We start from the raw sequence: 16,492 nt of genomic DNA, 5'->3' as shown, positions 1-16,492 counted from the left end.
TGGATAACTTGAAAGCCGAGTTTTTTCTTTTTTGTTGTTTTGGTTTGGTTTGGTTTGGTTTTTTTTTGAGACGGAGTCTCTTTGCCCAGGTTGGAGTGCAGTGGCACAACCTCAGCTCACCGCAACCGCAACCTCAACCTCGTTCAAGCGATTCTCCTGCCTCAGCCTCTCGAGTAGCTCGGATTACAGGCATGTGCCACCATGCCCGGCTAATTTTATATTTTTAGTAGAGACAGGGTTTCTCCATGTTGGTCAGGCTGGTTTTGAACTCCTGACCTCAATGCTTTGCCCGCCTCAGCCTCCCAGTGTGCTGGGATTACAGGTGTGAGCCACCACACCTGACCTTAGCCAAGTTTTTTCTAAATCCCTGTAAAGTAGTTACTACATGATGTAAACATCCAAATTTTAGTTTTACAGTTTTACAGTTGTGGAAACTGAAGTACAGAGTAGTTCTGTAACATTCCCACACAGCTAAGAAATGAAGGAGGCAAGATTTCAACCTGGCAGTTTAGCTCCAGAATCTGTACTTTTTTTTGAGACAGAGTCTTGCTTTGTTGCCCAGGCTGAAGTGCAGTGGTGTGATCTCGGCTCACTGCAACCTCCACTTCCCAGGTTCAAGCAATTATTCTGCCCCAGCCTCCCAAGTAGCTGGGATTACAGGTGCAATCCACCACACCCTGCTAATTTTTGTATATTTAGTAGAGATGGGGTTTCACCATGTTTGTCAGGCTGGTCTCGAACTCTTGACCTCGTGATCCTCCTGCCTCGGCCTCCCAAAGTGCTGGGATTACAGGCGTGAGCCACCGTGCACAGACAGAACCTGTACTTTCAAACACATATACCATACTACCTCTTTAATGAGAATCATCACATTAAAATTCTGTTGAACTGGGCTTGGTGGTATGTGCCTGTAGTCCCAGCTTCTCAGTAGGTTGGTAGGCTGAGGCAAGATGATCACTTGAGCCCAGGAGGTTCAGGCTGCATACAGTAAGCTATGATTATGCCACTGCATCCCATCCTGGGTGACAGAGTGAAATGCTGTCTCTAAAAATAAATTAATTAATTAAATTCTGTTATAGAAGGGGGGAGGTTTATCTGTGTAGTGTAGAATTTTTTTTTCCCCTAGAAGATGGGGATCATAGATTCTGCCCCCTTACGCATATTTGACTCCGCAGTGTTGGAGAGAATTTATTGTTTTCCACCAGGAACATTTCATGGATGCTTTTGTTGGATGATGCCTTATTCTTTGACCATGTATTAACCAAAGACCTTAGACATTATTTTATTGTTTTTAAAATTGTCTTTTCTTTCTACTGCAGGCAGATAAGTTGCTGTCACAGGATTTTGTGCAGATAATGGAGGATATTATTCTCACGCTACCTAAAAACAGGCAGATTTTACTATATTCCGCTACTTTCCCTCTTAGTGTACAGAAGTTCATGGTGAGTATAAATCTGTACTTGGAATCAGTGCCATCCTATGATCTATGAGTATGCTTTTATTCATAATTACATCTTCCTATCTGTGAAAATACTTTATACTAATTATTTCAAGCCTTTGGCTCTTTCTTCAGTTGATCAATTAAAGATTTGTTTTATATAAATTAACTGACTTTTTAAGAAGGTTGTAATAGTAATTAATTAAATTCCTCATTTTTCTCTTAGTTTTTGGTGTCATGATGACATAGCCATTGGTGCTAGCTGAATTGATTCCAGTATTATTCTATATACAAAATAGAGTTTGAGTATCGTAAACTGAAATCCAAAATACTGCAGAATTTGAAACCTTTTGAGCCACAAACATGATGCTAAAAGGAAATGTTCTTTTGATTTTGAATTTTCAAATTAAGAATGCTCAGTCACTAAGTGTAATGCGCATATTCCAAAATTAGAAAAAATTTAAAACCTGAAACGCTTTTGTTCCTGAGCATTTTGGATAAGGAATACTTAACCTGTAGTAACTTAGCTGCATTTTTGAGATCTTATATCTTAATTTATTTCTAACGTGTCTTGCGTGGTGACTCAGGCCTGTAATCCCAGCACTTTGGGGGGCCAAGGTGGGCAGATCACAAGGTCAGGAGTTCGAGACCAGCATGGGCAACATGGTGAAACCCCCGTCTCTACTAAAAATACAAAAATAAGTCTGTTGTGGCAGCGTGTGCCTGTAATCCCAACTACTCGGGAGGCTGAGGCAGGAGAATCACTTGAACCCAGGAGGTGGAGGTTGCAGTGAGTGGAGATGGTGCCACTACACTCCAGCCTAGGTGATAGCAAGACTCCATCTCAGGGCAGCGGGGGGAAAATTCTGTAATGACAGATCATATATTTTGTTTTGAAGAGAGTTGCATCCCTTATAGCAAGAGTTGATTAGACAGAAACCTATAGGGTGGGTATATTTTGAATTTGAGATGAACTCTGCTTTCATTTAAGAAGAACCATCTTTTTTTTTCTCCCCTCCCAGAATTCCCATTTGCAGAAACCCTATGAGATTAACCTGATGGAGGAACTAACTCTGAAGGGAGTAACCCAGTACTACGCATATGTAACTGAGCGCCAAAAAGTACACTGCCTCAACACACTTTTCTCCAGGGTAAGAAGTAGGCTTCTGCTGTTGAATATTATCTCTCGAGTCCCAGTAAAACAGATTATTTCATCAGTTTTCCTACCATCTTCACTGTATAAAAGTTCATAGTGTTTCTGGCTTGGCGTGGTAGCTCATGCCTGTAATCCCAGCATTTTGGGAGGCTGAGGCAGGCGGATCACGAGGTCAGGAGTTCGAGACCAGCCTGGCCAACATGGAGAAACCCCGTCTCTACTACAAAAAAACAAAAAAACTAGCTGGGCGTGGTGGTGCGTGCCCATAATCCCAGCTACTTGGGAGGCTGAGGCAGGAGAATTGCTTGAACCCAGGAGGCAGAAGTTGCAGTGAGCCAAGATCACGCCATTGCACTCCAGCTCTGGGCGACAGAGCAAGACTCCATCTCGGGAAGGAAAAAAAAAGTTTTTAAAAAATTCATAGTGTTTCCTAAAAGGCAGTTTTAATTGTTGACCTAAAGTTGATACTAAATGATTAACAAGTCACAGATACACTTTTGAATAGTTTCTGAAATACTTAGACCTTTACTAGGGTTAATACTCATTATTCACATATTCTGTATTTGTGAGTTTGCTTAGTCACTAGAATTTATTTGTAACTCCAGAATTAATACTCAAGGCAGTTTAGCAGTCATTTGTGGACGTGTACAGTGTGGCAAAGAGTTTAAGTCACCTGACACGCACATACCCAGCTGAGGTTGAAGAAGACAATGCTCTGTCCTCTTGTTTAGCTCTCATACTGTGAACAACTATCCTTTTCACTGTGCCATATTTTTCAAATTTTTGTTGCTGATTTCACGGTTTTAATTGACCCCTACTCATGGTGCTGAAGTGCTGCCCAGTGCTAGTGGCATTGGTTGTGAGTATATTAAAGATGTTCTTGGCTGGGCACGGTGGCTCACACCTGTAATCCCAGCACTTTGGAAAGCTGAGGTGGGCAGACACCTGAGGTCAGGAGTTCGAGACCAGCCTGACCAACATGCTGAAACCCCGTCTCTACTGAAAATACAAAAATTAGCCAGGCATGGTGGTGGGTGCCTGTAATCCCAGCTCCTCAGGAGGCTGAGGCTGGAGAATCCCTTGAACCCAGGAGGTGGAGGTTGCAGTGAGCTAAGATTGTACCATTGCACTCCAGCCTGGGCAACAAGAGTGAAACTCCATTTCTCTCTCTCTCTCTCTCTCTCTCTCACACACACACACACACACACACACACACGTATTCTTAAATGGAAAAACATAAAACATAACTACTTGGAATCAGATAATCAATTGTATTACTCTTGTTGACAGTTATGTGGCCCTTAAGAAATATACTCTAATACAATAAATCTTAGATATTATTATATTCCATCTATTAAAGTACTTAGAATTTACCATCTCTCTCATATCATAAGATTCTAAATTTTAGACCATGTTAATGTTTCTTGTTTGCTGGTTAGTGTTTTCAAGATTTGGCAAGCCAAATGAAGGTTTTAATTTTTCTCATACTTATTTTTTCTGTGCTCAGCTTCAGATAAACCAGTCGATCATTTTCTGTAACTCCTCTCAGCGAGTTGAATTACTAGCCAAGAAGATTTCTCAACTGGGTTATTCTTGCTTCTATATTCATGCTAAAATGAGGCAGGTGAGTATAAAACTAGAACTTGCACAAATTTAACAAGAAATCTCTGATTTTATTTTGTTTTAATGTTCTTTTAAATGTCCTGAGTTTAAGAATAAACTGTTCCTTAGTAGCCAAAGGACCTTTCATTTTGACCTACCTAAGGTTCATTTTCTAGCAATAAAATAGAGATAATAGTACATATTCATAACTTACAAGGTAGTTAGGAAAATTAAGGTAAATGTTTAAATTTGTAAGCTGTCAGGCATAATACAAATGTAAAATTGTATTCTTCCTTTCATTCCCATGTTTAATTCTCTGTTTAATCCAGTAACCACTAGCCACATGTGGCCATTTAAATCAGTTAAAATTAAAATAAGGCCGGGCGTGGTGGCTCAAGCCTGTAATCCCAGCACTTTGGGAGGCCGAGACGGGCGGATCACGAGGTCAGAAGATCGAGACCATCCTGGCTAACACAATGAAACCCCGTCTCTACTAAAAATACAAAAAAATTAGCCGGGCGAGGTGGTGGGCGCCTGTAGTCCCAGCTACTCGGGAGGCTGAGGCAGGAGAATGGCGTAAACCCAGGAGGCGGAGCTTGCAGTGAGCCGAGATAGCGCCACTGCACTCCAGCCTGGGCGACAGAGCGAGACTCTGTCTCAAAAAAAAAAAAAAAAAAAAAAAAAAAAAAAAAAGTCAGTTTCTCAATCACAGCCACGTTTCAAGTGCTCAGTTAGGCACCTGTTGCTGCTGGATACTGTATTGGAAGTGGAAGTACAGACACAAACATTTCCTTTATTACAGAAATTTCTACTGGACAGCATTGCTCTGGATTTTTAAATATGGCCCCTCAGCTGGCTGATTTTTCTTTTTTCTTTACTGTTTGCCTTTAGAGAAAGATGCAATGTCTAAATTTCAGAATTTGATTTAGCAAAAAATAATTTAAAACTTAACAAAATGACTTTTTGTTAACTACATTATGAAATTTCGTAAGTAAACAGTTTCTGTAGATGAAGAGATCAATAACTTAACTCATATTTGGTTTTGAAAGCAGCTTAATGTCATGGATCACTTATAAACAGGTTTTGGGTAGAACCGATCGACTAGGAGAAATAATCATGGGAAATTTGGGGCTGTATATGAGTGCTAATCAAATGGAATAAATTGCTTTCTCCTAGGAACATCGAAATCGTGTATTTCATGATTTCCGAAATGGCTTATGCCGCAATCTTGTTTGCACTGGTAAGTATTTTTGTATTTCCTTTACCCAGTGTTTTTCTCCCAAGTTCTTTTTTGCTTTCTTTGTTCATACTGCACGGTGCACCCTGTGACATAGTCCAGCACACCCTACCAATACTTCTAGGATTTCTTTTTTTTTTTTTTTTTTTTTTTTTGGTGGAGGGGTGGATGGAGTTTGTGTCACCCAGACTGGAGTGCAGTGGCATAATCTCAGCTCACTGAAACTTCCACCACCTGGGTTCAAGTGATTCTCCTGCCTCAGCCTCCCAAGTAGCTGGGATTGTGGGCGCCCGCTGCCACACTCAGCTAATTTTTGGTAGAGATGGGGGTTTCACCATGTTGGCCAGGCTGGTCTTGAACTCCTGACCTCAGGTGATCCGCCTGCCTCGGCCTCCCAAAGTGCTGGGATTACAGGTGTGAGCCACCGCGTCCAACAGTTAGGCTTTTAAAAATCATTACTTGCTTGCAAGGTTTCTTCAGATAAGTTCTTGAAGGACCAATACTGAAGGGCATATATAAAATACCACCCCTTTGGGGGAGTGTGGTTTAATTGGAGAGATAAAAAGGTAAACATTAGGAGTCTAAGGAAGCACCCACATACTTTTCCTATGAAGTGCCAAATAGTAAATTTTTTAGAGTTTGCACATTAATTGGTCTTTATTACAGAGTTTTGCTATTGTAGCTCAGAAGTAGCCTAGACAATACATAAACAAATGGGCATGGCTATATTGTAGTAAAACTGTTAACAAAATCATTCACTGGACTAGATCCACAAGGCAGTAAAGGTGACTTGCAAATGGGAAGTATGTGTATAGTAAGTAATCCCAAGTGTTCGTAGCAGAGTAATATAATTGGCTGAGGTGGTTTGAGAAGAGATGAGATTTTAATTGGCTTTCTAGGCTAGGTAAGTTTCAAACACATGGATTAAGTTTTAGGGGACTGATGGTCAGATGGCTAAGAAGATAAGTTTGATAGAGAAGAAAAACTGAGATGTGTTAGGGAAGTAAATTAGGACAAAGCATAGCATGGAGGACTTTGTTGTTGTTGTTACTCTTGTTGTTGTTGAGACGGAGTTTCGCTCTTGTTGCCCAAACTGGAGTGCAGTGGCACAATCTCGGCTCACTGCAGCTTCCGCCTCCCAGGTTCAAGTGATTCTCGCGCCTCAGCCTCCCGAGGAGCTGAGACTACAGGCGCACACCACCATGCCCAGCTATATTTTGTATTTTTTGTAGAAGGAGTGTTTCACCATGTTGGCCAGGCTAATCTCCAACTCCTAACCTCAAGTGATGCACCCACCTCTGCCTCCCCAAAGTGCTGGGATTACAGGTGTGAGCCACCAAGCCCTGCCTGGAGGACTTTGAATATCAGTCTATTTTTTTTTAATTTATTTTTTTGAGACGGAGTTTTACTCTTGTTGCCCAGACTGGAGTGCAATGGCGCGATCTCGGCTCGCCACAACCTCTGCCTCCCAGGTTCAAGCGATTCTCCTGCCTGAGCCTCCCGAGTAGCTGGGATTACAGGCACCCGCCACCACGTCCAGCTAACTTTTTTTTTTTTTTTTTTTTTTTTGGGTAGAGATGGGTTTCTTCATTTTGGTCAGGCTGGTCTCAAATTCCTGACCTCAGGTGATCCACTGAGCTCGGCCTCCCAAAGTGCTGGGATTACAGGCTTGAGTGCACCCAGCCTCTTTTAGACATATTTTTAAAAACTTGCTTACAATTACTGGAAAAAAGTAACTTGTGAGCAGAAAGTTGTTCATGATAACGTGATTATGAAAGGTAATGCCAGTAATATGCAAATGTATTTGAATAACTGAATTAATAAACTTAGGTTATGCTCTGTGTGTTAGAGATTATTGTACTGAGAGACATTTCTAAATTGAAAGATAGAATGAAAATTATCTTTTTTTTTTTAAGATCTGTTTACCCGAGGTATTGATATACAAGCTGTGAATGTGGTAATAAACTTTGATTTCCCAAAGCTGGCCGAGACCTATCTCCATCGTATTGGAAGATCAGGTGAGGAAAAAAGACGTGATATTCTTGATAGAAGTTCTTTTTTGAGATGCATAATGACTAAATTTTGTTCCTTTGTGAAATAGAGTACAGTAGCTATGAGAACAGTGAATTAACACTAATTCAGTTGTTTGGTATTTAAGACTAATTTCTAATTCTTCTGTAACGTTTATTAAGAAAAGTTAAAATAACTGCTTAATTTGAGATGAAATTAACATGAGAACTTCACTCATTAGGTGGTATGGTCTGTGACTAGTGTATATTTTATGACAATTTTTGACACAGATGAGTAGCCATTTTGTCATTTGAGAAAGGTAAAATAAAGTACTACTTTGGGCTACAAAACCTGAAGTTGTAGGGAAACCTGTGTTTGAAGACCATTAAGAAGTTGTTTTGCATGCTAAGAGTGGCACTGAACAGAATTATCAATCCTGTGTGGTTTTGCCACTGCTTGACTTGCACAATTTGCATTGATTTTCATATTTTATTCATTAAAATTTTTAAACAACTTTTTTTTAGGTCGCTTTGGTCATCTTGGCTTAGCCATCAACTTGATCACATATGATGATCGCTTCAACCTGAAAAGTATTGAGGAGCAGCTGGGAACAGAAATTAAACCTATTCCAAGCAACATTGATAAGAGCCTGTATGTGGCAGAATACCACAGCGAGCCTGTAGAAGATGAGAAACCTTAACAAGCATGTACGTCCCTGACAGAATAGCTAAGAGGAACCTTTAAATGCAGGAAATAAAAATCTTTCCTGGGGGAAATTTGATGTCACACCGTATATAATAGCAATAAAGGGTAAAAATACCAACTAGCATGAATGACAGTAAATAATATGTCTTGTGGGAGGTTGTAGTCTCGTTAGAGAATCTGTAAATGTTGTTCTTGAATGCAGCTTCCTGAGTAATGTGGTAGGTCAGCAGTACTTAAATTCAGAGACCTAAAATAATGAAAGCAAAAAAGAATCTTTTTCAGCAGTTTGTTTTTCATTTTGAGACAGGGTCTTGCTGTCATCCAGGCTGGAGTGCAGTGGTGCAATCATAGCTCACTGCAGCCTAGTTCTGCTGGGCTCCTGAGTAGCTGGAACTGTAGGCACATGCCACCACACCTGGCTAGTATTTTGAATTTTTGGTAGAGATAAGGTCTTGCTTTGTTGCCCAGGCTGGTCTAGAACTGAACTCCAGCAATCCTCCTGCCTTGGCCTCCCAAAGTGTGGGAATTATAGGCTCAAACCACTGTGCCTGGCCTTTTTTGGCAATGGCGGGGGGCGGTTTGTTGTTTGTTTTTTGAGACAGTCTTGCTCTGTTGCCCAGGCTGGGGTACAGTGGCACAATCATGGCTCACTACAACCTCTGTCTCCTGGGTTCAAGTGATTCTGGTGGGCCTCAGCTTCCCAAGTAGCTGGAATTACAGGCATGCGCCACAATGCCCAGCTAATTTTTGTATGTTTTAGTAGAGATGGAGTTTCACCATGTTGGCCAGACTGGTCTCGAACTCCTGACCTCAAGTGATCTACCCGCCTCAGCCTCCTAAGTGCTGGGATTACAGGCATGAGTCCCCGCACTCTGCCAGCAGTTTTGAATATGAAAGTATTTACATTTCTGAAAATGTAAAATGTTTTTAGCATTTATTCTTAATTTCTAGGAAGTACATTAGTAACTCTGGTAAAACTATCCATAATACCTTATTACCAAATGTTTAATCAGATTATGAGAATGGCCGTCTTTTTAAAATACCCACTCTGGGCCAGGTGCGGTGGCTCACACCTGTAATCCTAGTACTTTGGGAGGTCGAGGTGGGTGGATCACGAGGTCAAGAAATCAAGACCATCCTAGCCAACATGGTGAAACCCTGTCTCTACTAAAAATACAAAAATTAGCCGGGCGTGATGGCACACACCTATAGTCCCAGCTACTCAGGAGGCTGAGGCAGGAGAATCACTTGAACCCAGGAGGTGAAAGTTACAGTGAGTCAAGATTGCGCCACTGAACTCCAGTCTGGGTGACAGAGCTAGACTCCATCTCAAAAAAAAAGCCACTCAGTCTGGGCTCAGTGGCTCACGCCTGTAATCCCAGTACTTTGGGAGGCCGAGGTGGGTGGGTTACCTGAGGTCAGGACTTCAAGACCAGCCTGGCTAACCTGGTGAAACCCTGTGTCCACTAAAGATACAGAAAATTAGCCAGGCATGGTGGTGGGCACCTGTAATCCCAACTACTCAGGAGGCTGAGGGAGGAGAATCTCTTGAACTTGGGAGGCAGAGGTTGCAGTGAGCCGAGGTCAGGCCATTGCACTCCAGCCTGGGCAGTAAGAGCGAAACTCCGCCTCATAAGTAAATAAATAACCCACTCTGATTTCCTAGGCAATAAGGGTGAAACTCTGTCAAATACATAAATTTTAAAAATACCCACCCTTGATTTCCTGGACAACCTATTCTCCATCTTTTCTTACTTTTATTAAGATGGGGTCTCACTATATTGCCCTGGCTGGTCTCAAACTCCTAGGTTCAAGTCATCTTCCCACCTTGGCCTCCCAAAGTGCTGGGATTATAGGTGTGAGCCACCACACCCGGCCTCTATCATCTTTTGATGACTATTGGGCTCTAGTTAGAAATGCACGAAACAAGGCTCAGCTTTAAGCAAGGTAGGTTGTTACAGTATTTCCTAAAGAAAATCTGATTCTGTAGTCCCAGCTACTCGGGAGGCTGAGGCAGGAGAATGGCGTAAACCCGGGAGGCGGAGCTTGCAGTGAGCTGAGATCCAGCCACTGCACTCCAGCCTGGGCGACAAAGCGAGACTCCGTCTCAAAAAAAAAAAAAAAAAAAAAAGAAAATCTGATTTGACAAAGGATAGTTTCCAAATTATAGGTGAACATCTTACCTATTTAAGTAACCTAATGTTACTTAAAATTTTTGTCTCTTTGTTTAAATAAGAGACAGGGTTTCACCATGTCGACCAGGCTGCTCTCAAACTCCTGACCTCAGGTGATCTGCCCACCTCAGCCTCCCCAGAGTGCTGAGATTACAGGCGGGAGCCACCTCACCCAATCAATTGTTACTTAAATAATTTTTGAATTACTCTTTACTCTTTTTTCCTTAAGTTAAACATCAAACACAAACCCCTGGACAAGCATAAAACTAGCCAATGTTTGCTAGTACTTTGGCAGAGTATTCAGTTTGTTTAAGGTGTAATTTTTTCCCCATGATTTAATTGTTACGAGTGAGGGTTGCCTGCTGTCAGAACATTCACATTCATTCGGCCCCCCAATCTGTCTCAGAGTTGCCTACCAGAAATTATTTAATCCTATAACCGGTAGATTCTGTAGTAGGCACAGGGTCAGTAGAAACTACTAGAAAAGAGCATTTGGGATGAGGATTGTGAAAACCTATGTATCCTTGTTTGTGTTGCTTTCAGAATGTTAATTTTATATTTCCTTTTTCTGTAGGCTTTGACAAACTACAAAAGGCTCGTTTGGATCTGTGACACATCGTTTTGGGGGGAATGCTCTTCTCTTTGTGGGTTTTTCATCTTTTATTTTGGAACTACGAAGACTTAAAAGAGCTCAGACATTTTTTCTTTTTTTAACTGGTGAAGAGAAAAAGGCTGAAAAGAAGGAATATACCTTTTTTGTTCCACTTGTTTGCACTGTGTGCTGACTGAACATTAGTTGCACTAACTGCTGGTTTTTAAAAAATGTTTTCTGGGGAAAGGGGACAAGGAAGGAAAAGAAAGAAGGGGAGAAACCCTAAAAAGAGAAGAATCTTAATGAACACACAAGCTTGTCTATGATTTCAAAATTCTCCAACAGCTGACTCTCGAGTGCATTTCAACTTCTCCCTGATTACTCATCCGTTTTTTAAGCCTGAAGAGCTTATTACTTATTTGTGCGAAGTGCCTTATGCTATGAGACCATTCAGAATATCATCTTTTAGACACAGCCCGAGGAATCAACAATAGTAACTCTTTCTTTCCTTTTTTCTTTCTTTTTCTTTTAAAAAATGTTGTCTTTTCATTTGGTTTCAAGTTGAAGTCTCTTCCCTTTCTACCCAATACTCAAGCCCAGGGCTAGAAGTTGAAACTTACTAGTAATGTTGAACACCTTTTTTTTTTTTTTTTTTTTTTGTGGAGGAGTTGATATGCAACTGCAGTTCATCCGCACTGTAAATACATGTATTTAAAAAAAAATCCCAAGTAAAAGTTTCGTCTGGGCTGAGTAGATAAAACATCATCGCTCCCAAAGGAAAGAGCAGTCTATCATTGCAGGAGCCATATGACAAGCCTTTGTGCTCTATAGCAGACACTAAAGACTGGTTTACATACGCCTCCAGTAGCAGTATGGCACTTGATGTGTAGACATGTCAGAGCCTTGACCCTCTTTCCTCTGTGGCAAAGCGTGTCCCATAGAAAATTGGGTGTGTATACTTGTATAAACTTTGTAAATAAGTTTTTTTTCTGGGTTCATATATATATATATATATATATACATATATATATATTTTTTTTTGGATGAAGGTTGCTGGGATTAAGGGGATTAGAGTGATTATGGGAGCAGCTAAAGATGAGAGGGGCTCAGTTTTACGCAACACTAAACTCTAGAGAGTACTTTGGCCTCTTGCTGTAGAGAGCAGATTTCTGTGGTACCCTGTGTTGGTAAAGGGGCCCAGAAATCTGGGAAGTACTGTTTGCTGCCACACTGTCTCATCTAGTACCTTTGGAGTAGGTTTCCCAGAGAGCAAGGAAGCTTCAAAACCTTGATAATTCAAGATTTATTTTGAGAAGCTCTGATTTTGCTTCTTCCCCCTCTAGAAGTTTGAGGAATATTCCAAGCTCTGCAACAGGGGGCAAAGAGATTAATCTACCTTGCAGTGTGGGAATTCTATTGAGTGGCAGTGTCATTGAGCAGTATATATATAAAGCACAGATTTGCATTTCAGAATATTAGCCAGTACCAGCTTTGGTAACGTTAGCAGTTCTGGAGCTTAATTTTCTGTGGATCATTTCCTGTAGTGTGTAAATGTGTTGCCCTCTGCCCACTTCGATACATAAACTTTTGCAGGAATGGGCAACCTGAGAGCTGTTAACTTTCATGCTACAGAATGCTGCTTGCCATTCTCTTGCGTTGTGACAAGAATTGTTATCTGTCATTTTGCACTGTAAATTGCCGGCAAATGCTTTACAGTCAATAGTGTTGCTTTAAATTGTGCCCCTCCCAACATGCTTGATGTTTGGCCTGATCTCCAGGCAAAAGGAGTGAGATGAATCAAAACCAGTGAAGTTTTTTTTTGTTTTTGTTTTGTTTTTTTTTTTTTTTTAATGTTTTTAATTCCCTTTTAACCCAGTGTACTAGGTCAATCAGGAGGCATCGGGAAAGGGGGGAAAAAACAATTTAAAAAAGTTGATTTCCATATTTTATTGTTTTCAAAACCCTAAAATATTACAAAATAAGTCCTGCATATACTTTAATGTTTTAACTCTTGGACAAAGAAATCAATTACTTGAAGTTGCTTTTTTGACTCTGCCTACTTGTGAGCAAACGATTTGTGACTCACCCACAATTCCTTGGAGATCAAAATCCTACAGATGCCTCCTGATGGGACATAGCCCTAACTCCGTAACAACTGTAGCAAGAGCTGCACGGTACAAACACAAAAAAGAGTAAGCTCATCTATTTGGAACCCAAGCCTCATATATTCTGTCCAGTTAATGTTGGTTACTAAATAGAAAACCTAATTAAGGAAGTAACTTTTTTTCCAGGGAGGGGTGGGAGAGGGAATTTAAAAGGTGTCAACTTTTGACCAAAAAAATTTTGCCCTTGTACCGATGCAGCTCTCTTTCTCCCCCACCTCTTGCGAGATAAGAGGGATCATTCATATAGAAGAAAAGAGTATAAATGCAATTCTGTATCTCGCTAGAGAACATGTGGGTGACTAAACAAAAAGTGCAGTCTCCTTTGCCACCTTGAGACTGCCTGGTGCCACATGCCTGTGGGTCCCTCTTAAAGCACAGACTTAAAATTGAAAGTATTACTGAAGTATAGCCTCTAATGAGGAGTGGCACTTAAACTATCTGGGACACCACTACTGGACAAGGTCTTGTAGAGGCAGCTGTCCAGTTTTGGTGCTTGACTCTTGAATAGGAATTGTTCAATGGAAAGATGCTCTAAGGACTAGGTCAAAGCCTGGTCTTTTTTTTTTTATTTTATTATTTTTGTTTTCTTTTTTGGGCCCTCATAATAAGGAGCATTGTTACTGTTGGAAGTTGTTTTCACATTCTTTCCAATGTTGGATATATATTTTTTTTTAAAGTAACAATATTTTCCAGTAGCTCATTTGGATGAGAACTACCCCCTATTTTTAATGTTAAAACTACATCCAACTCATGGTTTAGCCTTTGGTTGTATAGTTGTGTAATGGGCTATGGACTGTTACACACCTTGCCACCTCTAGGCCTATGTTTTTTCTTTCCCCATATATTCTCGATGGGGATAAATACTGTTTTGCCTTTCCCATAGGAATGGAATACATTTATTGTAAAATGATCTTTCACAGAAGTAAGGGAGAGGGAAACCTAAATATACCTCTAAATTGTTTCAAGTTGGTCCCAGCAGCATAAAATGGGTTGGCCCCAAAGGGTTGGAGGGTGGGCTTGGTTATCAGTATTTGTTTTCAGAATGAGATGGGAGCATCTTTCCTTTGCCACGTGCTTTGTGCTTGATACCATCATGCTTGGTTCAAACGACAACTCAGCACAAAGCCTTGAGTGTAAATTGTTGGAATCAAAACATCTCATTCTGATGACGTTTAATTTTTTAGTTTTTTAATTTTTTTTTAATGGGGTGGGAGGGAGGGTACTTTGCCCCAAAAGGGAGGGTGTCTGCACTAAGGATTTAGAAACACTTTGGAAGCTCATAACCTCATCAGAAACTGCCTTTAGCCACACTCCTGACCTTCTAGATGAGTAACAAAAAATGAAATAAGTTCTTGGGAATTAAGCCATGTTATTTTGATTTGCTATTTTTTCAGCGTTCTTGGTATCTTTAAATTTGTTATTGTGGAATCATTTTCTTGCCAAATACCTTTATCAAAATTATTGGCTTCATGAGAGCTGAAGTAAGTCAGCTTTTTGGTGAACTTGAGTGGACTTCTGTGAGATTGTAGTTGTACATTATATCTCTAAAGATAGTTTTTTAAAACTCCCAAAGAAAATCTACTCTCCTTTCTGATCTAAAAACTCATCTTTGGAGTAAAGAGTTAAGTGTCCAAAGGTTGTCACAGTTCATGAGGTCAGAGGGAGCTAGCCTGGCACCTGGACTCTGCCCCTCCACAGCTGACAGATTCCAACAGAAGTGTATTTAAATTCTCCAGTAGACAATGCTGGGCAAGGGAGGGGGTAGGGCTGGGTTATTAAGATACAGGCTGCTGTGTTTTAACCATTGGTTGTGGGGAAAGGGGTGCCTGGAGAAAACAAAGTCACTGTTCCCTTTTTTGAAACAAAGGAAAAAAATTACTTTTTGTTCAGTAAAAATGGTAGAGAATTCCGATGTCCCTAGCCACAAGGGACCAGTTCCACTGAGAAGTGAACAGTGGGAACTCAAAATTTCTGAAACATCGGGGGAAGGGAAAATTGGCTTTCTCTTAATTGGCAGATGTTCCAGTGGGGCTCTGTTTTTGTTGGGATGTGTTATGTTGTATGTACACATATATGGACCAGAGTCTGCTGAGTTTATAAGGTTCAAAAAATATGGTAAAATCTTGGTTTTTGTTAATTTATCTCAATAAAAACCCACTGGAACTCCAAATGTGTGTATGGTATGTCCTTAGTAGCAACTGTGCGCATAGGAATCTGAGCATTTTGCTGACGTAATTCATACTATGAAGCAGTCAGACATTTCTCAACACATCATTGCTGTGAAGCCCAGGTTAATTCAGAGCCCCTTCATCTGTTTTAGCTACTGTTCCACCATGCTGTCAGATTTCACAGCCTAAATGGAGAAGCAAGATAATCAGTTGGGAAGAGGGGAGATGTGGTCCTTAATATGTCCAAATATATCAGTAATTATCACCTCCTACAATTGTTCTCAGATGTAAAACTGAACATACCCCCAAAACTGAACATACCCCAATACTACATCTAAGTATGAACGGAATTCTTACGCTGGGAACTACAAACCACTGATGAAATAAAAGATCTAACTTGGGAAAAGCAGACACTTGAAGCTGCGCACACCACTCACCAGCTCTCTACCCAAAGAAATGCTTAAGTATAACTGAGAAAATAGTCAGTCCCCTGTATCTGGGTTTTCACATCTGTGCATTCAGTCAACTGCAGACCAAAAGTGTTAGGCTTAACATGGTTGGGTCTGTACTGGGTATGTACACATTTTTCTTGTTCCCTAAACTACAGTGTAACAACTATCTACATAGCACTTACTGTACTAGATACGAGTAATCGAGATGACAGCGTATACAAGATGATGTCCAGAGATTATATGCAAACCCTACATCACTTTAGGGATTTGAGCATCTGAGGGTTTGCGTATTTGCAAGGGAGGGTGGAATCCTGGAACCAACCCCCATGGATACCAAGGGACAAACAACTATGTGCAATACATATATGCTGAAGCTACAAAATAAACTGACAGAAAAAATAAGACCTAGGTAAATGGAGATGCCATGGTTCATGGACTGGAAGAATAAATCTGAGTTTCACCAATTTGGTCTAGAGGGTCAATGCATTTCCAGTCAATCCCAATAGGCTTTTTTGTAAATACCCACAAGCTGCTTCTATAAAATACATGTGGAAAGCTGGGTGTGGTGGCGTTCACCTATAGTCCCAGCTACTCAGGAGGATAAGATAGGAGGATCACTGGAGCCCAGGGGTTCCAGGCCAGCCCGGGCAACATAGTGAGACCTCTCTAGTAAAATTTATGTGGGAAGACAAATTATGCCATAACAATTTTGTAATAGGAAGAAATTGGAGGAGTCGCTACCTGGTTTGGACTCAATTATAGATGCAGTAACATTGTTGGCAAAAGGATAGAC

The 16,492-nt window shown here is 40.7% G+C and overlaps 1 protein-coding gene across 3 annotated transcripts in view; it reads left to right on the top strand.

Annotated features, from left to right (window-relative positions):
- Positions 1-15,249, top strand: part of DDX6 (DEAD-box helicase 6) — a 47,112-nt gene extending 31,863 nt beyond the window's left edge. For all 3 annotated transcript variants that reach the window (XM_050758414.1, XM_050758415.1, XM_050758413.1), the window contains exons 8-14: positions 1,320-1,442; positions 2,461-2,589; positions 4,102-4,218; positions 5,373-5,436; positions 7,350-7,451; positions 7,968-8,150; positions 10,897-15,249. In XM_050758414.1, the coding sequence (XP_050614371.1) occupies positions 1,320-1,442; positions 2,461-2,589; positions 4,102-4,218; positions 5,373-5,436; positions 7,350-7,451; positions 7,968-8,143 (711 nt within the window). In that variant the 3' untranslated portion in view covers positions 8,144-8,150; positions 10,897-15,249. The remainder of the gene's footprint in view (positions 1-1,319; positions 1,443-2,460; positions 2,590-4,101; positions 4,219-5,372; positions 5,437-7,349; positions 7,452-7,967; positions 8,151-10,896) is intronic.
- The last annotated feature ends 1,243 nt before the right edge of the window (positions 15,250-16,492 follow it).

This window comes from Macaca thibetana, chromosome 14, assembly GCF_024542745.1.
Source record: "Macaca thibetana thibetana isolate TM-01 chromosome 14, ASM2454274v1, whole genome shotgun sequence".
Taxonomy (NCBI): domain Eukaryota; kingdom Metazoa; phylum Chordata; class Mammalia; order Primates; family Cercopithecidae; genus Macaca; species Macaca thibetana.
The sequence above is the reverse complement of the archived record's forward strand: the minus strand, read 5'-3'. Positions and strand labels throughout refer to the sequence as shown.